A 25528-nucleotide genomic window follows, 5' to 3' on the forward strand; every position below is an offset into this window, starting at 1 on the left:
AAGGATCAAAGGCTAGCAGTTAGATAGGAAGGTGTAGCCCAGTGGGGCACACCCAGAGAATGAGGGGTATCCCCCTTCAGGGTCCATGGGTGGCCACTCAAACCCACTACACACAGTTTAAGTTGGAGCCTCAGTTCAGAGCAGGCTACAGCACTGGCAGTCTATGGGCCACCCGGCTGAAGCAGGAGCCAAGCTGTTTGTGGCCCAGCCCTAGTACAGGGTGGGCTGCAGCTATAAGCAGTTTCTAACCCAGTTCTACCACAGGGTAGGGCAGCAGCAATAAGCAGCTTGTAGCCCCAGCCTTATGCAGGGGGAGGCCACTGCAATTAGCAGTTTATAGCCCAGACCTAGCACAGGGCAGGGTGGCAGTTCTTAGAAGCTCAGCCCTGGTGCAGGGTGGGGCTGCAGCAAATAAGCAAACCAATTCACAGCAGGTATGCACAGGTAGATAGTCTAGCTTCTTGTTCAGGAGGGGTTCAGGCACCTTGCCTGTGGTCAGAGAGAGTGAGAGGGGAGACTGCCACCCAATTAAGGGGTAGTGGAAGGGGAACGCAGGCCCTCCCTACACCACTGCGTCCCAGCCCAGGGCCCTAACAGCAGCAGAGCAGTCAGCTGCTGGGTCAGCAGGGATCCTGGTCCAGAACACACTGACCTGTTGTTTGGTCAGCAGGGCTCCATGCTGCAGCCCACTGACCTTTGGCTAGACCAAGGTTGGCTATCCCTGGGCTGGTGCCATTTCTCCCCTCCACAGATTGTACCTTTGTTCAGGGCAAGTCTTCAGGGCAGCATAGGTTGAAGTCCCCAGGCCAGATACACAGGCCCACCAGGTAATCCTCCAGGAGCAGGCCCACCCAGTGGTCAGCTTCCCCCAGGTCTGATTACTCACTGGGTTGGGCTGAGAAGGTTTCTGGCTCCCTTACAGGTTGGGGATAGAATAATTCTAGACCCCAACTAGCCTTACAGGCAGACCTTTTTATATCCCCAGCCCTGCACCCTGGTTTCCTTCCAGGTGAGTCATCAAGGTGAGCCCACCAAGACTCAGGGAGAGGCATTTCCCCCTGGGGTCAGTGAGTGGCCACTCCTAACCAATCTAGAGAAGGAGGAGAGGAAGCAGGGTGCAGCTGCTGCTCTCCTCCTGTTTCTGCTGCCCTGTCCCACCCAGCCTGCTGAGGCCTCAGCTGCTGGACTTGCTCCTCCTGGACAGTGCTCCTGCTCCCCACCACCAGCTGCTACTGCTGCCTGAGGGGAGAGGGAGGGCCTGCCCCTCCCCCACTCCAGAGGAAGAGGACCCCACCAGCACCCACCATCCAGAGGCCTTCCCCCCCTGGCTGCTACCTGCCCGCTGCTGCTCCTGCACCACCTGCACCCCGCCGAGGGAGAAAAGAAGAGGACCACCAGTTGGAGTGTGGAGGGGGTTGGTTTGTTGGGACTGAGCTTTTTCACCTGCTCCTGGGGTGGTGGTGGACTGAGTTCCTAAAAGGGGGGCTGGGGGAGAGGCGCAGAGCCCCCCCTGCCCCACATACCACAACCCCCTCCACCAACTCCCTTGCACCATCTGGACTTGCCCCTCAGCGGGGTTAGCCATTTCCCCCCATCCCTTTACTATCTAGGACTGTTTCACTGCAGCAGCAGGCGAGGATTGAGCCCCCACAGGTGCTCATGGGCATACTCCCCCTATCTTTTCCCTTTGGACTTGGCCCCTTCCCTCAGCAGTGTTTGGCTGGGGGGCCCCTTCACCCTTGTTTTCCCCACCTTGCCCCCCACTACAGTAGTTCACCCACCCCGCCAACCAGCTCTGTCCCCCCTCACCCCAGAGTTTGCTGACCTGCCCCACCCAGCCCCAGTTTGTTGGCTGTCTGCTGTAGTGCCTGTCCTGCCTCCCAGCTCTTGCTTTGCCTTGCCCCACATTGTTCCCCCAGTGCTATCCCTTCCCCCAGCCTCCCAGTAGTCCTGTTTTACCCAGAGTACCTGGTCCCTACCCCGATCGCTTGTATTCCTTCTCTAGCACGGAGGAGTGGCTAGCACTTCCTTTTGACCCCCCTCCCCTGCCTCTATCTTAGGTGGGAGGAGTGGTTGTCTTGCTCTCCCCAGTTCCCCTATTGGTTTCCCCCCATCAGCTCTGAGGGCGATCCACCTGTAGCCCCCAGGGTGTATGCCCAGGGGGCCGCTGCTGTCCCCCACCGTGTCATCTGCCCTGCCCACCGCCTCAAGCTCTGTCCCAGGTGGCTGGGGCCCCTTCCCCACTCTGACCAAGAGGCACGGCATCTGTTGCCTCCTGGTCACCGCCTTGCCCCATGGCGAAACTTACGTGCGGGTGTTGACGAAGGTGGTGGGGGGGCCTTTAAAATGTACGGCAAGGCGGTGTTCTTCCTTGCCTCGGAGGCCACCACCCAGGAGGCGGTGGAGAGGGGCCTAGACGTGGGGGCCGTGCACGTACCCCTCGAACCGCTGAAGGACCTGGGCGTACGGGTGGTTCTCGCCTCTATCCCACCCTTCCTCCCCAATGCTGCTGTTGCCTGCCCTCTCCACCCTGGGGAGGCCAGTATTCACTATCAGTCCTCTCCCACTGGGCTGTAAGGACCCCGCCACACCGCCATATTCTGTCCTTCTGCCAGCAGGTACACCTGCAGCTGCTGCCGGCGGCACATGGCGGGTTGATGTTAGAGGGGTCCTTCATGGTGCCCTAACAGGGGGCCCTCTACCAGGTCGATTATTAGACGGGGGAGACCTGCTGCTTCCTCTGCCAGGCGATTGGATATGTCCGGAGGGACTGTCCCTTGGCCCGGGCGGAGGAGGTGTCCAGTGCCCGGGAGGGCGCTGGCCCTAACACTACCGGCCCCCCCTGGTAGTCCGGTCTCTGCAGCCGCCCCTCTTTCAACTGACAGCTTTTCTCGGGAGCTGGAGGCACCCCCTCTGGCGTGCCTGGGCGAGCCCTGCCTCCGTTCCACCTGTCTCTGTGGGGCCTGAGGAGGAGAGGGTGGTGCGCTCGCTGTTGGGTGAGGGAGAGGGCTCTCCCCAGGTGGAGGCTTCCCTACCCCCCTCTCTCCCTCCCTTGCCTCAACATCCCCTCCCAAACAACAACTGCACCCCCTGGCTTCGCCCCTGCTGACCAGTCCTCCACCTTGGAGGACTGGACGCTTGTCCGGGGGAAGCACAGAACCCATGGTCAGTTATTTCGAATTAACTTTAATAGCATCTACACAGGCAAACCGCTATTTCGAAATAAATTCGAAATAGTGGAGCCCTTATTTCAAATTTGGTAAACTTCATTCTACAAGGAGTAATGCCAAATTCGAAATAGCTATTTTGAATTAACTGCTGTGTAGCCACTTAATTCGAAATAGGGGGCCTCCAGCCCTTCCCAGGGTATGTCTACACTACCCTCCTAGTTCGAACTAGCGGGGTAATGTAGGCATACCGCACTTGCAAATGAAGCCCGGGATTTGAATTTCCCGGGCTTCGTTTGCATAAGCCGGGCGCCGCCATTTTTAAATCCCGGCTGGTTCGAACCCCGTGCCACGCGGCTACACGCGGCACGAACTAGGTAGTTCGAACTAGGCTTCCTAGTTCGAACTACCGTTACTCCTCATTCCACGAGTAGTAACGGTAGTTTGAAGTAGGATGCCTAGTTCGAACTACCTAGTTCGTGCCCCGTGTAGCCGCGCTGCACGGGGTTCGAACCAGTGGGGTTTTAAAAATGGGGGTGCCCGGCTTATGCAAATGAAGCCCGGGAAATTCAAATCCCAGGCTTCATTTGCAAGTGCGGTATGCCTACATTACCCCGCTAGTTCGAACTAGCGGGGTAGTGTAGACATACCCCCAGAGAGCCCTGGTGGCCACTCTGGGCACAACCAGAAAAGCTTACTCTCCTCTCCCCCAGCCCCAGAGCCATTAAAGGGGTAGACCCTGGCCACAGTGCCAGTGCCAGCTCCAAGCCTGCCAGCAGTGACCACTGGGGCCCCTGACCCAGTGACCCCAAAACATGAGCCAGCAAGCCACTGGCAGCCAGCCCTCCACCGCTCCCCAGGAGCAGTTTGCCAGCTCCCAGGAGCCTGACAGGGGCTGGAGAAGGCGGGCGCCTTCCTGGTCCAGGGTGGAGATCATGGACCTTATTCAGGTTTGGGGGGGATGCCCCCAACTTCCATGATCTCAGCCCTAGATGGAGGAACACGGCCGTCTATGGCAGGATAGCTGCCAGCCTGGCCACCAAAGGCCACATGCGAACCCAGGGGCAGGTTTGCATGAAAGTCAGGTTGGTCCGGTGAGACCCCCCAAGCCTGAGCTTCCCCTCCCCCTTGCTTCCCCCTTCTAGCTCCCTCCTCCCAGGTTGCCCCTCCCCTCTCCCACCTCCTTTTCCCAGTCTCCCCAGAGGTCCACACCCACCCCCCAGTTTGGTTCAATAAACCCAGTTTCTATTTTTGAACATACGTGTCTTTTATTTGACATCAGGAAGAGGGGCTAGGGATGGGTAAGTGGAAGGACGTGAGGGAGGAATGGGGCATGAGCCCCCGGTGGGGAGGACCAGGGAGGCTCTGAGGGCTCCTTGGGGTGGATGCTCTCCCTTAGGGCTTCCTGGATCCTGACAGCCACCCGATGGACCCCCGGATGGCAGCCTGCAGCAAGTGCAGCCGGTCTGATGGCAACGACCCCACGAGACACACCAGCGTGCCCGGGGCAGCTTTGGCTCCATGTGGCTTAGTGCTGTGGTGTCCCGACTGCGGGCACTCAGGGCACTCCAAGACAGGACTGCTTTGCTGTCCCTCATCGAGGTAGACAAGCAAGCGGGGAACCCTGAGAACTGTCTGTCTGGGGTGGGGGTAGGGTCCCTTTAAGCATGGAGCTCAGTTAGCCTCAGGCAGCAGCCCCACACACTGGCTGGCTGTGTCTACACTGGGCCACTTATTCCGGAAAAGCAGCCGCTTTTCCGGAATAACTTGCCAGCTGTCTACACTGGCCGCTTGCTTTTCCAGAAAAGCAATGACGATCTACTGTAAAATTATCAGTGTTTTTCCAGGAAAAACGATGCTGCTCCAGTTCGGGCAAAAGTCCTTTTCTGGAAAAACTGTTCCGGAAAAGGGCCAGTGTAGACAGCACAGTAGTCTTTTCCGCAAAAAAGCCCCGATCGTGAAAATGACGATCGGGGCTTTTTTCCGGAAAAGCGTGTCTACATTGGCCATGGACGCTTTTCTGGAAAAAGTGCTTTTCTTCCGGAAAAGCAGCCTGCCAATGTAGACGCGCTTTTCCTGGAAATACTTATAACAGAAAACTGTTCCGTTTTAAGCATTTCCGGAAAAGGGTGCCAGTGTAGACGTAGCCGCTGTGTCTAGACTGGCCAGTTTTTCCGGAAAATCAGCTGCTTTTCCGGAAAAACTTGCCAGCTGTCTACACTGACCGCTTGAATTTCCGCAAAAGCACTGACTTCCTACTGTAAGAAATCAGTGCTTTTTGCGGAAATACTATGCTGCCCCCGTTCGGGCAAAAGTCCCTTTTGCGCAAAAGGGCCAGTGTAGACAGCTCAGATTTGTTTTGCGCAAAAAAGCCCCGATTGCAAAAATGGTGATCAGGGCTTTTTTGCGCAAAAGCGCGTCTAGATTGGCACGGACGCTTTTCCGCAAAAAGTGCTTTTCCGTTAAAAGCATTTGCGGAAAATCATGCCAGTCTAGATGTAGCCACTAAGTCCCAACCTGATGCCCTGCCGGCACTGGTTCCAGCCAGCCTTAACTTCAGTTCACGGTCCACTCAGTGTTGACACGCTATTTCGAAACAGCAAAATGCTATTTCAAAATAGTTTTTGTGTATAGATGCATTATTTCAAATTAGCTTAATTCGAATTAACTATTTCAAATTAAGTTAATTCAAAATAGTGCTGTAGTATAGACATACCCTTAGACTGGTAGGGGGTGGGGAGCCCTGATGTGCAGTCAAATGACCTTTTGATTTGGTAACTTATGTTGTTGGCTCCAGTGATGAATTTGCTTGTATAGATATGTGGACAGTTGTCACTGTGGTTGATTTTAGGGCTGGGTTCCTGGAGGCTTATCATGTGGTGCCAATGTAGACACAGCCTAGGTGCTTAGTGATTACCAGTTCTGCCTGTTTGGTTTTCCCCTATTTGGTTTTCCCTTTGATATTTTCTTACCCTCTGCTCCTTATTTCCCACCCCCTTCCATTTTTTTTCCTTCCCTTCTCCCCTATTTATTTTGGGTCTGCACAACCCCTAAACTCATAACTCCCGTCATCTGAAGAAGTGGACTGTGCTCACGAAAGCTCATGATCCCATCTACATGTTTTGTTAGTCTTTGAAGTGCTACCAGACCATTTGCTGTTTTTTAAGTTTATCCTGTACAGACTAACTCGGCTACCCCCTGAAGCTTCAGAAGCATTAGAGATTGGGTTAGGGCAGATGTGCTTGTGTGATGTAGCTCTTCCTGAATAAGAGGTTGGAGAGTGGTGATGCTGCTCTGTCCTCATAGGCATCTTCATCATATACTAATATTTGCTTCACATATTGAGTGGAGCTGTCCAAGTATCTCCATGGATTAGGGTGCTTGCATTGGAGTGAGCACCTTGGCAGTGTGGGACTGTGTACCCATCTGCAGGGTGTCCCTGAAGCCCTGTTTGAGCTGGTAGGGTGTGGGATGGGGCAGATCACAAAGGGACAGTTGGAATCAGTTGCCTGTTGCAGTCCTGACAACTCCTTGCAAAGTTCACCACTGAATTTCTTTCTCTTCCAACAGATGTTCCAAAGCTGCAGCCTCATCCTGGCTTGGAGAGAAAGGAGGATGAGGAAGATGAAGAATATGATGAAGGCTCCAGCGTTAAAAAACAGGCCAATAAGAACCGGGTTCAGTCAGGCCCCCGGACACCAAACCCCTACGCCTCGGACAACAGCAGCCTCATGTTCCCTATATTGGTGGCCTTTGGTGTCTTCATTCCTACCCTCTTCTGCCTTTGCCGGTTGTGAGGGCAAGCCCCATGCAGAGATTACAGTAGCTGGGGCCACAGGCCAGGAAGAAAGGAGTCAGACCAAATACAGTTGCTTTCAGTTTCTCCATATTTTTCATCATTTAAAGGGAAAAAAGTTCATTTGGAATGAACGCCAGGTACAGGTAAAGGGGGGCACTTGCCTTCCCCCAGCCACTGAGCAGTGAGGCCTTGGCATCTCCTGTTGCACTATAAGCAGCATCCCTTCCTTTCCAGGGCACTTGAGATTAAACTGGATCCTTGCTGTTTGTCTGGGTTGTAAGAAGTTGATGCTGGTGAACTTTGATCCATATCCCACATGGAGAGGAAGCTGCATGACCTAAGCACTGGGCCCTCGTTCAGGGGGATAATCGATCCCAGTGTAAGAAGCTAAGCAGGGTAGCACACTCTGAATGTTGCCTGGAAAAACAGCCTTTGAAATGAGGCCAGGTGTCTGTTTCGGTCAGAAGTGTGCACAGATGTTCTGGTGCCTTTGGGTGACTAACAGTTACAGGGGAAAGAGACTGGCTTTTCAACAGCTACCTTAATGTTTGTAACTAAATGCATGGTACTTCTCTGTCCTAAAGATCCACAGGCTCAGACTTACTGATGGATCTCCAGGAAAAGGTTCTAACTTCAGAATGAGAGTTGCAAAAAGAGCTGAGGGAATTATTCGGCCTGATTTTCTTCACCAGTGGGGAGAGACTTTCCTAGTCTGAGAATTGCAATGTTAGATCGTTGCTGAGGGAGTTCTACCGTGGCCTGCAATATCCTGGCTTCTTGCTGCAGTGTCTCTGCACTAGTGGCGCTCGGTTGCTGTATCAGTTGTGGCTTTTATTTCCATTTTAATACTTTTCTTCACAATGGCTCATTTCAAGCTCACCTCTAGTGCACAATGCCTTCCCTGGAGGATCTGAGAACCAGGTGACCAAAAAATGGAGGCTGTGAGTCCCCAATGCTTGGGCATGTCTGCTATGATCAGTCATCTGGCAACCATAAGACAGAGCAGTGCAACCCTTCAAGTACTTGCCAGTGACCCTCTAATCTTTCTGCATCAGCTGTGTTGACCTGATCATCTGCAGTAATGTGAGATTGCAGTCTGTACCTACCATTACTGGTAACTATCTTACGCAAGCTTTGGAATATTAGGATGTGCCTAAGAGTTGGAGGCTGGCAAGTGCCAAGGAGCTTAGCCTTTTGGAATGAATGTATGTGTATGTCCATCCAATGTAGGGATGTTAAATTTAGATTAATTGGCAAATGGAATAGCTGATGCAATTTGCATTGACTATTCGATGAGTCGATAAGGGTGCCTCCCTGGGGCTGTTGCTACACTTCAAAGGGGAAAGCGTTGCAAGGAGCACGGGGCTAGCAGGGGACTCAAGCAGTCCCCCACTGGCCCCATGTTCCCCGCAGTGTTTCAAAGCGGCAGCGCCGCATGGAGCCTGGAGTCAGCTGGGGATCCAGCTGACCCCAGGCTCCATGTGGTGCTGCCTCTTTGAAGCACCCCCCTGCTCCCCACCCCCCCATCCCAACCTATTTCTGATCGAGGCAGCAAGGGGAGGGGGAAGCGACTAGTCGTTCACATCCGTAATCCAATGTGGAGAATCTGAAATAGATGGAAACTGCTGTAGATCAATTTGATCAGCTTCCATGGTCAACTGGTGATGGGTCTGTGACGGACCGGGCCGTGTCTGGGCACAGCTTAGGGCGTCCGCTCAGGGCGAATTGCTCAAATCCGGGGCTCTTTACAGTCCCCCTGACTGGCGACCTCTCCACACAGGCCAAAAACCAGTCTCACAGAGCGCTTCAGCAATCTGCCTGAAGCCTCCTGAGCAAAACCCCTCCGACACCCCAGCAATATCCGTGCCCCAGATGGCCCCGGGCCTCATACACAGGTGGGGGGTCCTAGCACCCAATCCCACCTACCCCGAACAAGTTCTGTCCGGTTCCAAGAAACCAGCCACAGATCCCTGGTCAATTTACCCTCTGGACCTTACCCACAAATCACGCTGGGCCAATCCTTTAGAATCTATATCTAAAGGTTTATTATTACAAGAAAGAAAAGCCTGAGAGTAAGGTTATTAAAGTACAGTACGTTACATGCACCGAATCTCCCAGTCCTCGATGCAGGCTCTAGCAGAGATGTTGCAGCTGCTGGTTTAAAAGTTCTTATTGCACATCCTACGATCAGGATGGGTTCACAGGTCTTCCGGGCTCTTCAATCCCTGCAGTGCTGCCTCTGGGATGAAGTGCTGAGCTGAGAACCAAATGGCATCGGCCACATGGCCTCTTTATACTCCTTCCTGGCCTCTTCTTGTACGCAGCAAGTCACCTGGTCAGAGGCCAATCTCTATATTTCCTGCTGGCTGCCCTCAGGTGACAAATCCCATTCTTTGGGTGTGTCCATAGCCTATTGAGAGTCATTGTTCCACAGGGCTTTGCTACTCAGCCTGTCCATAGCAATGCTTAACCACATTCACAGAAATATTCAGCTTCCACACAGATTACAGATTCCTACCTACACACATAGACATTAAACACTCACATAAATAGCGTACATAAGATCAACAAACAACAATCTCCCATTCAACACCCCACATGGCTCCCCCCACACCAATTTCTGGGGCCAACACCCCCACCTAGGGGTGCACCAGCGATCTGGCTGCTTCCCTCCAATTCAGCAACGTGACAGGGTCTGAGCTACCTGTTTACTTTCCACTATTGATAGCTTAGCAAGTGGACTCTGCTCCTGCTTGAAGATCATGTGTTCTCTAGGTGGGGTGGCATGAAGGGCTGCTTGGCTCTGGATCTGAGTCTGGAGGACCTTGGACAGCTGGTGTCACTTAAGACAGGGGTGGGGAACCGTTTTTAGGTTGGGGGCCGCTGACCCACAGAAAAATCAGTTGGGGGCTGCACACATGTAAGAAGCAAAAAAAAAAAACCCCTCACTGACGTGGCCTCCGACTGAGGAGAAAGACACTCTCCACATTCCCTTCACGCACCACCAGAGCCTAGGGGGGCCCAGGCTAGTAGATTTTGTGTGGTTCAGCCCCATGGGGAGGCATGGAGTGCCAGCGTGGGCTCCCCAATGCTGGGAGGGAGAGCCCCAAGCCTCAGGGGCCAGATCCAGGCAAGCTGGGGGCTGCGTCTGATCTCTGGGCCTGAGGTTCCCCACCCCTGGCTTAAGATCTGAATCTGCAAGGTGCTGAGCAGCTTCAGTTCCCATTGACTTACGGGAGGTGTCCGTGCTCCCTTCTTCACAGGAAGTGCCCAGCAACTTGCACAGTCAGGATAAAAGGTGCTCTTTTTGGTGCTTAAGTCTTGAGGTGCACAAGCCTTGTCCACTTTTATTCTAATAACATGCATCCTCTAGATCCTCAGTGCAGAATTTCTTTGCCTTAGGCTAAATCTCTCTCTTCTGGCAAACATCTCATCTGCTTCATACTGTGCCACTTGACTGAGTGGTAATCCCCCTGCTGCTGCTCCCTGGATTCTGGCTTTTCCTATCCATTGCTTTTTGAGCACACCTGCTCTACTCACACCTGGCCTTTTGATAAGCTAGACAGACCCTCTTCGTGAAGGGTCAGTGGAGCTCTATGAATAATCTGTTTACAGCTGCCAAGGCCTTTACTTTCTTCCTATTTTCAAGCTGTGGAAAGTGTTACTCAGCCATGAAGGCTAAGACAGGAGTGAGGAGCACTATTAGAGCATTAGTTCCCCAAAGCAGCCATCTTTCCGAGCATGTGCATTGCTGCTTTATATTTAACCACAATTCTGATTCTGCAAGACCAGTGCAGAATATAAGATCCAGCTGATCTTTCTCCCATTGCTACTGTTAGCCACTAAATGTGTACACAAGCAGTTGAGTTGGTAAAACAGTCAGAGAATGCTTGGCTCCCTACTGGGAGGAGAGAGTCCACAGTAGCTCTCCAGAGCAAGCCAAGTTCTGAAACACTGGGAGGCCTGGAACTAGCAGCTTCATTCCGCTGTCTCTTCCTGGACCTTTATCACTCCTAAATGCTTATTTTTTAATGTATGAGACAATTAAAGGTGTATTTTGGGGACTTTTTTTGTTCTGAGTGGCAATGCCTGTAACATTTTGTCTGATCTTATGATTTACCTGGATCTCTTTGCCGATCATGTGGTCACTCTAACACACTAGAACAACACGAGGTTTGGAGCCTTAATCAAATAGCAAGAGCTTCTTGGGTTCATCATATACTGCCCCGATTCATTACACAAACCAAGAACTTGGCCTTGAAAACAGCCCCCCTTTCAGTTGAGGAGTGTGCTCTTCTCTTCCCCTGAGATGCCAGTATTTCTTAGACACAGGTCTCCTTCAGCACCTCTGAGTTCCTGCAACTTGAGCTCAAGGGGTGACATGTAGGATCATAGGAGTTAGAGATGGAAGAGGTCTGATTTATTAGTCCGCTCCTCTGCAAGGACAGGGAAGTGGATCCCTGTTTCTTATGATAGTGGCAATGCACTGATTCTGTGCTGGACTCTCACCTGAGGATTAAGCAACATGTCTTTAGGGGTAGCCTGCACAGCATTATGCTTCTGTTGTGTGTTGCAGCCTATGGTTCTTACATGGAAATGAATTCAGTTTGATTCTTTTTTAAAAGTGGTATATGCTTTGCTCTATTTACCCTTAGCTTAGTTATCGGGCCTTATCCTGTGCACTAGAGGTGAGGTGCTCACATGGGTTTGAGCCCCCACCCCTGAACTCAGGGGTGAGCAATAATTTTTGCAGGGGGGGGGGCACTTAATGAATTTTGGAAGTGGTTGTGAGCTGCCCCAGAAGGGGCGGGGCCTTGGGTGGAAGGGGCTGTTCCCTCTAGGTGCGACCCACTCCTGGCGTGGGGGGAGGAGGAGACTTTGCGTGCTCCCCCCCACCTCCAGACCCTGATTGGCCTGGGGGTGGGAGAGCATGTGAATTCTTTGCGCCCTGGCCCCGCCCTGCCAGGGGCATGCGGAGCCTAGAGGGAAATGCCAGCCGTTTTGAACAGCTGGTGGTTTCCTCTGATGCTGCATGTCCCTAGTGGGGGTAGGAGACTTTGCGAGCTCCCCCGTTCCCAGGTCTTGATTGGCCTGGGGGCGGGGAAGTGGCAGGGCAGCTGCTGGCTGGATCCAGTGGTTTGGCAGGCTGGATCTGGCCCATGGACCCCATCTTGCCCACCCCTGCCTTAGCTGCTTGCCGGGTCTACTGGCACCATTATGGTGCTATAATGAAACAGTTTTCCTTTTTGCTTTCCTTTTCCAACTCTTCCTTTTCTGGCAGCTTCAGGCTTCACTTGAATGATCCTTTTGGGACAAATGAAGCAAGTACTTAATTTTTATCTTTTGAATAAGGACTATAGAAGGGTAAGGTAGGGTGGATTGCAGTGGCCAGAGTGATCCATCCAACATATGAATGGATGTTGAGTTCTGATTATGGCTCACTTTTGCCTCGATCTCTTCATAGCTGCAGCTGGCTAAGAGTGACAAGAGATACATGATTTGGGGGTTTGGGGTAGAGATGGGTTTAGGGCTACTTTATTTTTCTGTTGTTGATATGTTGGGTTAGCATTCAGACATTGCCTTTCATTGAATTGATTTCCATTTGTTTTTAGGGATGGATGGCTGAGCAAGTACAACAGTGTGAACAATGCTGCATTTCCAGGCCTGTAACTATTAGTGCAGTGCTACTTGTGACATTGTAGCCTGGTGGAAATGAGGGGAGATGCAGTGATTTGCTTCCATGACTTGCTTCAAATCCTGGCAGGCTGTTCACTTTTGGAAATGCTGGACTGCTATTTTGCTTCCCTAAGCAAGAAGCTTTTCCACAGCTTTACACTCTGTTAGTCTATAATACAGGCTAGTGCTTGGGAAGGTTAGGAGACCAGTTAGAAACAAGGAAGTGTAAAAACTCTGTATCACGTGCAAACAAAGAGCAGCAGACAAATATGGACCCTGGTCCGTGTGTGTGCATCCTTGCAACAGTGGGCAGGGTGAAGTGAGTATGTGGAGGCTATGGCTCAGTGTCCCTTGAGAAGCCTGAGGACAGGCAGTTGAGTTCTATAGACAGATTGACGAGACTTTTTTTCTAAACAATGTTGATTCTAAAAACCTAACAGAAGCAACGTGATGATGATATGGCTTGACTTGAACCTTCCCAGCCCAGGGTATTCAAATTGCAGGTGGAGATTCTTTTATTTTTTTCCTCCCCACCTGCTTGTGCCTAGGATGTGGGATCTCAGAATGGCAGGCATCCTTACAGGGCTCCGGTGTGTGTGTCTTCCGCAGTGCGGTTGGGAGAGTGAGGATCTGTTTCATCCTTAACTCTGAATCCAGTGGGCTTAGGTAGCTTTAAGCCAGCCCTGGACCTTTGTACCGTAGTGTTTGCGCAAATGGAATGATAGCTAACCTTTCCCTGTGGGATTGCAAGTGGAATGCCAAAGCAAATTCTCATGTTCATTTTTGGTGCCTTTTTGTTGTGGTTTGATCACAAGGCTCTTTGAAGAAGCTTCTGTTTTAAGGAACTTGTTTCTTCTTTAAATCTATCTCCTGGAGGAAATGGTCCCTACTTCAGGCACTTCCCCCTCTAAAAGCAGAGGGCATTATTTACCATCTTGGAATGTCCTAGCTGAAATACAGAGCTGGATGAATAGTAATGGATGTGCTAGGGGAACTGGTGGGCTCCTTTCAGACTGGCCATCGCGGCAGAGTTCTAAACCAGGAGCAAAATACAATACTTGATCCCTGGCCTTGCTGTACTTAAAACGGGATTAACAGCAACCATGGAAACATAGTCCAGTGTCAGCTGTAGCCTGATCAGTCCCTTTGTAAAGGGATAGAAAACTGCTGCAACTTGCATCTGTAACAGATCCTGAGAGAGTCTAAGTAGTTTGGGACTTAAACTCCTGCCAGTAGCAGAACCTCTAAGGCATCTGTCCACTCCTTGTGCCCATTAGAGCAGGAGAGAGTTCTGCTTAGTGGGACTCGCAGGGTCTGGAATTTCACTGTGGCGACGTCTAGACTGCAAAAGTGCATAGAGAAAGCGATCTGCTTTTTTGAAAGATAGCATCCACAACTCACATTTCAGCTGTGATTACTATGGACGGAGTGGTCACCAGGGCACCTGTGCTTTTTCCTCTTTCCGCTTCTTGCGAAAGAACTCCCTCTTCCCTGTCACTCACACCTTTTTCCGAAAGAGCTCTTTCAGAAAAAGGCTTCTTCCTCATAGAAAGAGGTTTACCAATGTCAGAAAAACCCCTCTGTTCTTTCAATTTTCTTTCAGAAGAATGCAATTGCAGTGTGGACATAATTGAAAGGGGTTTTTTTTGGAAAAAAGCCTCAAAAGCATTTCTTAAAGGGGCCATGTTGCTTTGTTGTGTGTGTTTTTTGCTTAACTCCTCTCGGGGTCAGGGGTTTTTTTTTCCCCAACAACTTTGGTCTCTCCCCCTTTTTTTTTCCTCAACAGAATTTTTTCCCCGGTGGGGTTTTTTTTTTTTGGGGGGGGGGGGGGGGTGTTGGGATTGGGTATTTTTAGTTAAACCATCTGGCAACCCTATTCCTGGACTCTGGAGTACTCAGAGTTTATAGCTATATATTAAAGCACTTTCTGAAGAGATCAGGGAAATGCCATGGGGTGCACTGCACCTGGTCTAGCCAGCACGACTCTCGTGGCTGATATTATTTGTTTCCTCCTTAAGTGTTTCATGGGGGGGGGGGGTGGCGGCAAAGTGCTTTCTTTCCTCCCAGAGACAGTTGTTGTCAGCTCAGGAAATGTGAATAATCCATAGCAAACAGCAAGGACTCAGGAGGCTGTGTGGTAGAGATTTATAGCAGGGATGGGGAAATAGCTCAGACAGGTGTCAAGCTGTTTTTAACAAGTTTTGTTTAACCAAAAATTCTTCTTAGTGTGTGTCTGGATCTAGGAAATGCAAAATATTTGAGCCATAGTTATTTCTTATTCATCTGTTAGGGATGTGCTTATTTGTTCTGTCATAGTGGTTCAGTTTCAATCCAAACATGTTCATTTGGGGATTTTGGAGTTAGTAAAACAGCCACTAGACTAGAGGTTTGTTGGTAAACTTGGATCCAGGCTGCTCCTGGGGACTTCTTCCACTCAAGCTCTTGCTGCTTGTAGTGACAGTGTTTGGGTCCCATCTGCACAGCAGCTCTTAACTCTGTTGAAAGTGGGTGCCATGACTTGGATATGGTTGTTTAGACAAGGCCTGAATGAGCTGCTTGCATGTCCTTTCTTGCCAAGGGAACACTGACTTCTGTACTCAGCTGATTTTTGAGCACTAAGGGCCGCACAGTTGCAAGTTACTCAAGGTTGCAAGACTTGAGTGACAATGAAGGATATAACGATATGGGGAAAAATCCATTTATTTTGGGGCGATTCTTTGTGTTAGTAATCAGTACTAAAGGGTTCTGAAGAAGATTTTTTTATTTTTTTTACTGTCCATTGCTTTGAGTTATAACAACTTGCAGTGACTGTATCAATCTTGGGCCCTGGGTTAAAAGCATAGATATCTGTGTCTTAGTAGACTGGCTTTGCAAAGACTTGTTCTTTTGGAGAGAAGAGCTGGATGGGTTATTTTATTTTTGGTACATGTAGCTGTTACTTTTTAATTTTCTCAGGATGGTTGGTTGAGGGAATATTCTGAAATCTACTGCCTGGCAGCTTTAACCAGCAGTGTATTTAAGGAAAATAAACAAAATTATATTGTCACTTGGATGATCTAGTGCTTTAAAAAATTAGGAAATCCCTCTTTGCTTTGAGAGAAGGGGCGTTTGACATCTTGTTACTGTGTTGGGGCTGGAGCCCTGACTTCACTGGAGAGTGGATTGGAGAGATCCAATTTTAAATCCCACCACTACTGCAACTTGAATCCTTGAGCCCCTGGGCAGCAATGACTCTGCTTCTCTTTTGTTCCTCCTTGCTAGTGTTCAGCTCTGTCACGGCTGGGTTATTTCCCCTCATCTTTATTAGATAGGGGAGAACTGTGTTGTCCGATCTAATATTGCTTATAAATTTCTGGTTACCACGTTTAGGGTTGACAGGTTCTTTGTCCCAGGATCAGACCCAGTATTCAATTATTCTATGCTTGGAAACCCTGATGTGCACAGATGCAACACTCATGCTATAGGAACTCCTGCATATTTGCAAATATAGTTTATTAATTAAGCACAGTCACAAACACCCCAATTTAATAAGATAAATAGGGAATGTACATCTACATTTCCATACCATATACACACACACCATTCCTTCTAGAACAACCCAAGGTGTTATCCATCATCTTCCTCCTCACCTGCACTTTCCCCATCATCACCAGTGGCCATCATTCTGGCACCTCCCAAGGACTACATCTCCTTCTCCTCCCACCCCTAGGCTGGGATGCCACGTTTATCATATGTTATGCTGATGTTATGTTTGATGCATATTCAGTAGGGGATGTTTCCTTTTCTCCTTATTTGTATTTCCACACCTTACTAATGGTGAAGTGTCTTTTTCCAGTAGGTCAGTATATCATTGATCTGAACTTATTATCATGTGTGTTAATTCATTACCATGGGCCTTTTGTGGTTGTCTATCACATTTGTTATTTCTGTCCTACTCGGTTATTCAGTCTGGTCTCAACTTGTTATTTCGGGCTTTTCTACGTAACTAGCCAATTAGCCCATCATAAGATGGGATTTTCAGGTCTCTCCTCCACATCGGTCTTCTCTCCTGAGCCTCCGATCTCTCGCCCCATCTCTCTCTCTCTCTCTGTCCTCCTCCTCCTCCTCCCCCCCTCCCCCTCTCAGCTCTCCTCCCCCTCCTGCCTCTCACTCACTGAGCGGCGCGGAAGTCAGCTGAGCGCCACGGCGGGAGGCGAAGGACGTGACTCAGGCAACAGCGCCGCCCAGAGGGAACAGCCACCATTGCAGCGTTATAGAGTCTCAGACATTGGGCTACTATATATATATATATATATATATATGATGTACCTGCTAAGTTTGAGGGTATTCTTGAAAGTGCCTGTACCATAAAGAGTCCATCAATCTTACCACCATCTGTCTAGGTGAAAGGTCCCGAATATATGTGAGCTAACTGTGCTATCTGGCTGAAAGGTCCCAGGCTTGTGTTACAGCCAAAATAAACCTACTGTAACTTATTATAATAAACATAATCAAAACCATAAGGAAATAATACATATATAGGCCAGTGAGCAGATTAGCCCTATAGGCTACAACTGCAACTTGTTTTTATACTGCACAAGATTCCCTGAAGTGCTGAGGTGGGCCTAGCTGTTTCCATTTGTTCCAGCCGTAGAAGAGGCTCTTGGCTCGGATCAGGCACGATGGAGGCAGATTCTGCCTCATGGGTATCATTTGATCTACGTCAATCTTAGTTGGAAACAGGGAGGAAAAGGGGACCCAGCCCTGAGCCAAGAGGCTATCAGGGTTACTCACTTATCAGGTGTTGCTACCTTCCCCTGTGCTACAGAGCAGCACTTGTGGCATGGCAACTGCTATTAACTGGTAGGCTACGTCTACACTGGCCCCCTTTCCGGAAGGGGCATGTAAATTTCACCAGTCGTCGTAGGGAAATCCGCGGGGGATTTAAATATCCCCTGCGGCATTTAAATAAAAATGTCCGCCGCTTTTTTCCGGCTTTTAAAAAAGCCGGAAAAGAGCGTCTACACTGGCCCCGATCCTCCGGAAAAAGTGCCCTTTTCCGGAGGCTCTTATTCCTACTTCAAAGTAGGAGCTCCTGGCTGCTAGTGCCCCCTGCCCATAGGGCTCCTGGCTGAGTTGCTGTCCCCTGCCCCCTACTGCACTCCTGTCCCACCACCAGATCTCCCTGTTCCTGGAGTCTGTGGTCCAGGAGCAGATGTTGCTGTACCAGAGAGAGTCACAGTTTAGGAAGGTACAACCTGTATACAGTTTGCCCCTCCTGTGTCCCCCACCCCCTCACCAATGTCAACTGCACACACTCATCCCACCTACATATGAGCATTATCAAAAGCTAAGAGGAACAATCTGTGTTGGATTCCTTTGCATTAGGATGTTTCTGCTGTGCCTGATGGTAAAAATGGCACAGCCCCACATGAAGCTGTAGCAGCTGCCACATTAAATTTAGAAAAGTTAGATGTCTGCAAGTCATCAGGGCCTGATGAAATGCATCCTAGAATACTCAAGGAGCTGATAGAGGAGGTAGCTGAGCCTTTAGCTATCATCTTTGAAAAATCCCTGGAAGTCAGGAGCGATTCCAGAAGACTGGAAAAGGGCAAATCTAGTGCCCATCTATAAAAAGGGAAATAAGAACAACCCAGGAAACTATAGACCGGTCAGTTTAATTTCTGTGCCAGGGAAGATAATGGAGCAAGTAATTAAAGAATTCATCTGCAAACATCTGGAAGATAATAAGGTGATAGGGAACAGCCAGCATGGATTTGTAAAGAATAAATCATGTCAAACCAATCCGATAGCTTTCTTTGATAAGATAACGAGTCTTGTGGCTAAGGGAGAAGCGGTGGATGTGGTATACCTAGACTTTAGTAAGGCATTTGATACAGTCTTGTATGACCTTCTTATCAATAAACTAGGCAAATACAACTTAGATGGGGCTACTATAAGATGGGTGCATAACTGGGTGGATAACCGTTCTCAGAGGCTACATCTACACTGGCACCCTTTTCCGGAAATGCTTAAAACGGAACAGTTTTCTGTTATAAGTATTTCCAGGAAAAGCGCGTCTACATTGGCAGGATGCTTTTCCGGAAGAAAAGCCCTTTTTTGCGGAAAAGACTACTGTGCTGTCTACACTGGCCCTTTTCCGGAACAGTTTTTCTGGAAAAGGACTTTTGCCCGAACTGGAGCAGCATAGTTTTTCCAGAAAAACACTGACAACTTTACAGTAGATTGTCATTGCTTTTCTGGAAAAGCAAGCGGCCAGTGTAGACAGCTGGCAAGTTATTCCGGAAAAGCAGGCGCTTTTCCTGAATAAGTGGCCCAGTGTAGACACAGCCAGAGAGTAGTTATTAATGGGTCACAGTCATGCTAGAAGGGCATAACAAGTGGGGTTCCGCAGGGGTCTGTTTTGGGACCAGTTCTGTTCAATATCTTCATCAACAATTTAGATATTGGGATAGAGAGTACGCTTATTAAGTTTGCAGATGATACCAAGCTGGGAGGGGTTGTGACTGCTTTGGAGGATAGGGACATAATTCAAAATGATCTGGACAAATTGGAGAAATGGTCTGAGGTAAACAGGATGAAGTTTAATAAGGACAAATATAAAGTACTCTACTTAGGAAGGAATAATCAGGGTATGTCTACACTGCATTCTTCTTTCTTTTTCCTCATTTCTCTTTCCTTAAAAAATGAGGTTTAAGGGTTATTTTGAAAGAAGGTTTTTTTTCTAAATAACCCCATCTAGACAGCATTTTTTCTTTCGAAACAGGGTATTTTGAAAAAGCACCCAGACACCATTATGCAAATGAAGCATGGGAAATTCAAATCCACGCTTCATTTGCAATTTCGCTTGGCTGCATTTGCATTCTTCTCTCGAAAGAGGAAAGCAGTGTAGACATACCCTCAGTTTCACACACACAGAATGGGAAGCAACCGTCTAGGAAGGAGTCCTGCAGAAAGGGATCTAGGGGGTCTGTCTAAGGGCAACCCCCATGTTGGGGTGTCACCCGGGCCTGGGGCATTCTTCAGGCCTCCCTGGCCCAGCCCCAGAATACAGTGCCCCAGGCTTAGCCAGAAGGCTGTATTTCCCCTTAGTCCTAAGGTGCAGTGCCCCTGACTTAGGGAAAATATGGCCCTTGGGCCTAGCCCTTTAAATGGTCCAGTCCCCTTCCAGGCTTTGGGGGTAAGAGGGGCCCAGGTCCACCCTCTCCACCGGGCCCCAACCCAGGGCCCTATCAGTGGTGGGAGGTTCCCATCACTAGCTCGGCAGGGAGTTCTCCCTGAAACTTGCCAAGCCTTTTCCTGCTCCCCCCCCGAGTCGCTTCCTACCCCCTTCCCCAGCCCACAGCAGTCCCACCTGTTGGTGCAAGACTGGTGGTAGTAGTGGCATTCCCAGCCCTGGCATCTCATGCAGCTGCAGCAGGTGCAGTGCCCATGTCTAGGGGGGTTGGACAGTGTAGTCTGCATTGTGGTTGGGCTCAGCCTGAGGCGGATAGTGGCATGGTTAGCTGGTCCAGCACCTCTCACTCTGGTGGCAGCAGTTGCTGCTCTGGATGTCAGGCAGCAGCTCCTTCTCCTTCAGAGATCTGCCCCCAACTGAGCAGCTCTGCAGCCTTTTGTACCTGGGCTGCTCTGGGAGCATGCCCAGCAGGGCTGCAGGGGTGGGGCCCCCTCAGCCACCTGGGCCAGGTGGACTCCTTGAGCTTGAGTGTGGGGTGTGGCCACACCATGACAGGGTCATAGTGGACCACAAACTGAATGTGAGTCAGCAGTGTGATGCTGTTGCAAAGAAAGCAAACATGATTCTGGGATGCATTAACAGGAGTGTTGTGAGCAAGACACGAGAAGTCATTCTTCCGCTCTACTCTGCGCTGATTAGGCCTCGGAGTATTGTGTCCAGTTCTGGGCACCGCATTTCAAGAAAGATGTGGAGAAATTGGAGAGGGTCCAGAGAAGAGCAGCAAGAATGATGAAAGGTCTAGAGAACATGACCTATGAGGGAAGACTGAAAGAATTGGGTTTGTTTAGTTTGGAAAGGAGAAGACTGAGAGGGGTTTTCAAGTACCTAAAAGGGTGTCACAAGGAGGAGGGAGGAAAAATTGTTCCCCTTGGCCTCTGAGGACAAAAAGCAATGGGCTTAAACTGCAGCAAGGGAGGTTTCGATTGGACATTAGGAAAAAGTTCTTAACTGTCAGGGTGGTTAAACATGAATAAATTGCCTAGTGGGGGTTGTGGAATCTCCATCTCTGGAGATACTTAAGAGCAGGTTGGATAGCTATCAGGGATGGTCTAGATGGTGCTTGGTCCTGCCGTGAGGGCAGGGGACTGGACTTGATGACCTCTCCAGGCCCCTTCCAGTTCTAGGATTCTATGAAATGACTGGATAGGATTGTCTAACTGCAGTGTCCTGAGTCAACCACTGCTATGAATAGGTTGTAGTAATTGATGGTAAGTTTGGGGGAAGGGAAGCTACTGGGGTTCTGAAAAGGGAGAAGGCATGGAGACTTGTCAGCTTCTCCCAACTGCAGTACAGGCATTTGCTCTTTTGGGGTAGAAAAGCATGGAGTTTATGGCTTTCTCTTTGAAACAGTACCAACTGTTGGCTTGGATCACTATTATTCACATTCAGGAGGTATGTTGCAGGCTTTACTGAGATGTAGAAAGTCTTGTCTCTGTCCCATACAGCTTACTTAATAAACATGCAGAGGAAGAATGGGAAGTGCATGAGGTTGGGGCAGGTGCTTGAAGGCTGGTGTAGTGAGTGAAGGTAGCCTAACTGTAAGTCTGCTACTATGTTGGTCCACTACAAATATAGACTATTTAAAGGTAGGGTTCAGATCTTGCCATGGAAGTCTGAGAGGTTGGGGGCAATAAACAGATTCATGGAAGTCTATGACCTGTCAGTGATTTTTACTAAAAATACTTTTGGAGGGACTAACAGAGCCCTGACGGGATGACCTTGGCAGCTGCTCCAGCCCTGACACTGTTCCTGTGGTGGGGGCTGACTGCTACTGCTCCAGGTTGGAGATGACCCTACCCTGGGTTCACTGCCCTGGCAGTAGAGACTGACTGCTAGCCCTGGCCTCTGCTCTGCTTCTGTTGCTGTTCCTCCTGGCTGAAGTGGAAGAAGTCCTGGAAAGTCACAGATTCCATAACAGCATCATATTCTTACTTAAGGGTTCTGACACCTACTGGCTGCATGAGCCAGTGCTTGGGAGAGCAAAAGAAACTATAACTTGATTAAGTGAAATGATTTACCATTGTTCTGTGAAACCATTTGCTCCTCTGTCTCCTCAGGGCCGGAAGCTACCTGTCCTCTGTAATTAAATTGCCCCAGAAGATACTTTTCTCAATTAAATTAATGAGTAATAATGCTTCTATGTGCTCCAAGCCTCTGTTTGCTAAGGACTGAAGCTGCTTCCTTAATAACAGCTACTGGGAGAAATAGGGCCTCATGACGCATCTTAGTCCCTGAAACCTTGTGGATGGGAACAGTGCTGTTTTAATATCTTCAGTTAATTCCTAGAAGTCTGCATTTCCAGCCCAAATTCATCAGCCTTAGAATCCTTGCAGTGACTTACTCTATGACTGCTGGAAGCAGATGCTTCATCTAGAAATTTTTAAAAAATACGTTAATGTTAAAATGAATGAACTCCACCCCTGGGCTGAGGGGTCCAAAAGTGTTGTTCAGAATGAAATGTAGTTGTGAACACAACCTACAATGCTCTCTGTGCAACCTGTTCTGAAATGTAAACTTGGTCTGAGTGCCCTTTTGTGCTCAGGCATATTGCTCAGTATTGCAGATCCAGGGCTAGCTGTAGAAATTCTAGCTGCATTTGGGTAGAGCTGGAAGGGGAGGCAGGATTTGTGTCTGCAATGGGAGACAACGGAGAGGTGATTAAGGCAGCTACAGTGCAGAATACAAAGCTGTTCTTAGGATTGAAGAGTAGCCCTTATCCCATGTTTGCAAATAACAAATATGCAAATGTTACTAGTCCACCCAGCCCCTTGCTCCCCAGTGCCTAACACCCTTAGACACCCCCCACCCCGTGCTCTTTGACCCTGCGATGGAGCAGGGCTGCCCCGCACTCCCGCCCGGAAAAGGGAGATGGTGGTGCGGCTGGGGACGTGGAGCGCAAGTTGCAGAGCTGCAAACACGGCGCGTGCACCGGGAACCGAGCTGAGGCCTGGGGGTGACGTCAGCGGCTGGCGATGGGGCGAGGGCGTGACCACACCTCCCCAGGAGAGGAGGATGGCTCGGGGGGAGGAGAAGGCCGGGAGGGGAGGCAACGGTGCCCACACTGGCAGACGCTCCGACAAGTCATGCAGGGGGAGGGAGGGAAGCTGCCGTGGAGGGTGGAGTTGATAAGGGGCTGAAGATAAAGGAGGGGGACGGAAAGGAGAAGGGGTGAAGAAGAGACCTGTCAGGTGGACAGGTGAGCCAGGGCTGGCAGGAGGCCAGCCAGGAGGAAGTGACCCAGGGTAGGGTTGAGTGGATACCCGAGGGTTGGTGCATTTAGGGGGTAACACCCTGTCAGCTGACTGTTGGGGTAGTGAGTGGTGTGTATGTGAGTTCTATTATACACCAGAGACTCTAACTGCTAGGACACAAGGTTCCTTCGCAGCGGGCAGCCGGGAAATGGCTGACGGGTGCCCTAAGGATCTGTCCCGTGGAGGCGACACAATCGAAACGCTCAGCTCTGCCTGCATCTACCCCTTTGACTGGCTGGAGTTCTTTTAATTATGTCTGGTTCTGTTACAGCAACAGGAGGAGTCAAGTTAAAGCTTAAACAGGGAGGGTATGTCTACACTACAAAGTTAGTTCAAACTAACAGATGTTAGTTCGAACTAACTTTGATAGGCGCTACACTAGCGCTCCGCTACTTCGAATTTAATTTGAGCTAACGGAGCACTTAGTTCGAAGTAGGTAAACCTCATTCTACGAGGATTAAGCCTAGTTCGAACTAGCTAGTTCGAATTAAGGGGTGTGTAGCCCCTTAATTCGAACTAGTGGGAGGCTAGCCCTCCCCAGCTTTCCCTGGTGGCCACTCTGGCCAACACCAGGGAAACTCTATGCCCCCCTCCCAGCCCCGGAGCCCTTAAAGGGGCACGGGCTGGCTACGGTGCCCGTGCCAGGTGCAAGCCTGCCAGCACCCAGACAGCAGACCCTGCACCTGGCACGGCACAGAGCCACCCACCCGATGTCCCCCAGCCCTCCCCCTCTTCCCGGGACCAGGCTGGCGGCTCCCGGGAGCTTGCCCGGGACCGCAAGAGGCGGGCACCCGCCTGGGCTAGTGCGGACATCGTGGACCTCGTCCACTATCTCCGCACTAGGCACAGGAAAGTGGCCGTCTAGGGCAGGAGAGCTGCCAGCCTGGCCACCCAGGAGCAGGTGTGCAAGAGAATCAAGGGGGTCCACTGAGACCCCCGACCCTGAGCCCTGAGCTTACAATGGCCGTCCTGGGTCAGACCAAAGGTCCATCTAGCCCAGTAGCCTGTCTGCCGACAGTGGCCAACCCTAGGGACCCTGGAGGGGATGGACCGAAGACAGTGACCAAGCCATTTGTCTCGTGCCATCCCTCTCCAGCCTTCCACAAACTTTGGGCAGGGACACCACTCCTACCCCCTGGCTAATAGCACTCCATGGACCCAACCTCCATGACTTGATCTCACTTCCCTTTAAACTCTGTTCCAGTTGTAGCCTTCACAGCCTCCTGCAGCAAGGAGTTCCACAGGTTGACTCTTTGCTTTGTGAAGAACAACTTTCTGTTACTAGTTTGAAGCCTGCTACCCATTCCTTTCCTTTGGTGTCCTCTAGTCCTTCTTTATGGGAACTAATGAAGAACTTTTCTGTGTGCACCCTCTCCACCCAACCCCTGCTTTTAGAGACCTCTATCCTGTCCCCCCTCCGTCTCCTCTTTTCTAAGCTGAGAAGTCCCAGTCTCTGTAGCCTCTCTTCATATGGGACCTGTTCCAAACCTCTGATCATTTTAGTTGCCCTCCCCTCTCCCAGCCTCTCTCTTCCCCTCTCCCACCTCCTTTTCCCAGTCTCCCCCAGTTTTGTTCAATAAAGACAGATTCCATTTTTGAACACAATTGTCCTTTATTTTGTACATCAAGAAGAGGGGCTAGGGAAGGGTAAGTGGAAGGAGGTGAGGGAGGAATGGGGCATGAGCCCCCGATGGGGAGGACTGGGCTGGCTCTGCGGGCTTCTGGGGGTGGAAGCTCTCCTGCAGCCCCCCAATTGCCCCCTCTCCCCAGATGTCAGCCTGCGGCAAGTGCAGCCGGGCTGATGGTCGAGTGGTGTGATGTGCCCAGTGTGGGCACTCAGGGCACGTCAAGCCAGGACTGCTTTGCAAGTGGGGCACCCTGAGAACTGTCTGTCCGGGGTGGGGTTTGGGACCCTTTAGGCACAGCCCTCGGCTAGCCTGACACAGCATCTCCACGCTCTAAGTCCTCCTCTGATGCCCTGCCGGCACTGCTTCCGGCCATCCTTAACCCCGCTTCAGGGTCCACTTAATGTGGACATGCTAGTTCGAATTAGCAAAACACTAATTCAAACTAGTTTTTTAGTCTGGATCCGTTAGTTCAAATTAGCTTAGTTCGAATTAACTAATTCGAACTAAGTTAGTTCGAATTAACGTTGTAGTGTAGACTTACCCTTATAGATTTATTAAAGAGGTTTCTAAAGCATGTGGTTACAGTGGCTATTGCTCTATTTCTTAACTGCTAGCAAATACAAATCTTTAAATGGTTACAAAGGAAAAGGAAAAGAAAAGGAAAAATAAAAAAAACAAAGAAAACAAAACAAAAATAATGGTACCAAGTGACAGCTTAATCTTTAAAGAGCTCTATTCTATGCATGCACTAAAACAAAAGGACACATACG

The 25528-nt window shown here is 50.1% G+C and overlaps 1 protein-coding gene across 2 annotated transcripts in view; it reads left to right on the top strand.

The window, feature by feature from the left end:
- Positions 1 to 22013, top strand: part of LOC102451607 (malectin-like) — a 60709-nt gene extending 38696 nt beyond the window's left edge. Inside the window, exon 6 of one of the 2 annotated variants that reach the window (XR_012900477.2) lies at positions 6738 to 6783. Coding sequence is in view for 1 of the 2 variants with exons in the window: in XM_075918558.2 (XP_075774673.2) it covers positions 6738 to 6964 (227 nt within the window). In the remaining variant the exon portion in view is untranslated. Of the gene's footprint in view, positions 1 to 6737 lie in introns of both variants that reach the window. The other variant, XM_075918558.2, reaches the window with a different exon arrangement.
- Positions 22014 to 25528: the final 3515 nt, after the last annotated feature.

The sequence above is a fragment of the Pelodiscus sinensis genome, chromosome W (assembly GCF_052426305.1).
Source record: "Pelodiscus sinensis isolate ZL-2025 chromosome W, ASM5242630v1, whole genome shotgun sequence".
Taxonomy (NCBI): Eukaryota; Metazoa; Chordata; order Testudines; family Trionychidae; genus Pelodiscus; species Pelodiscus sinensis.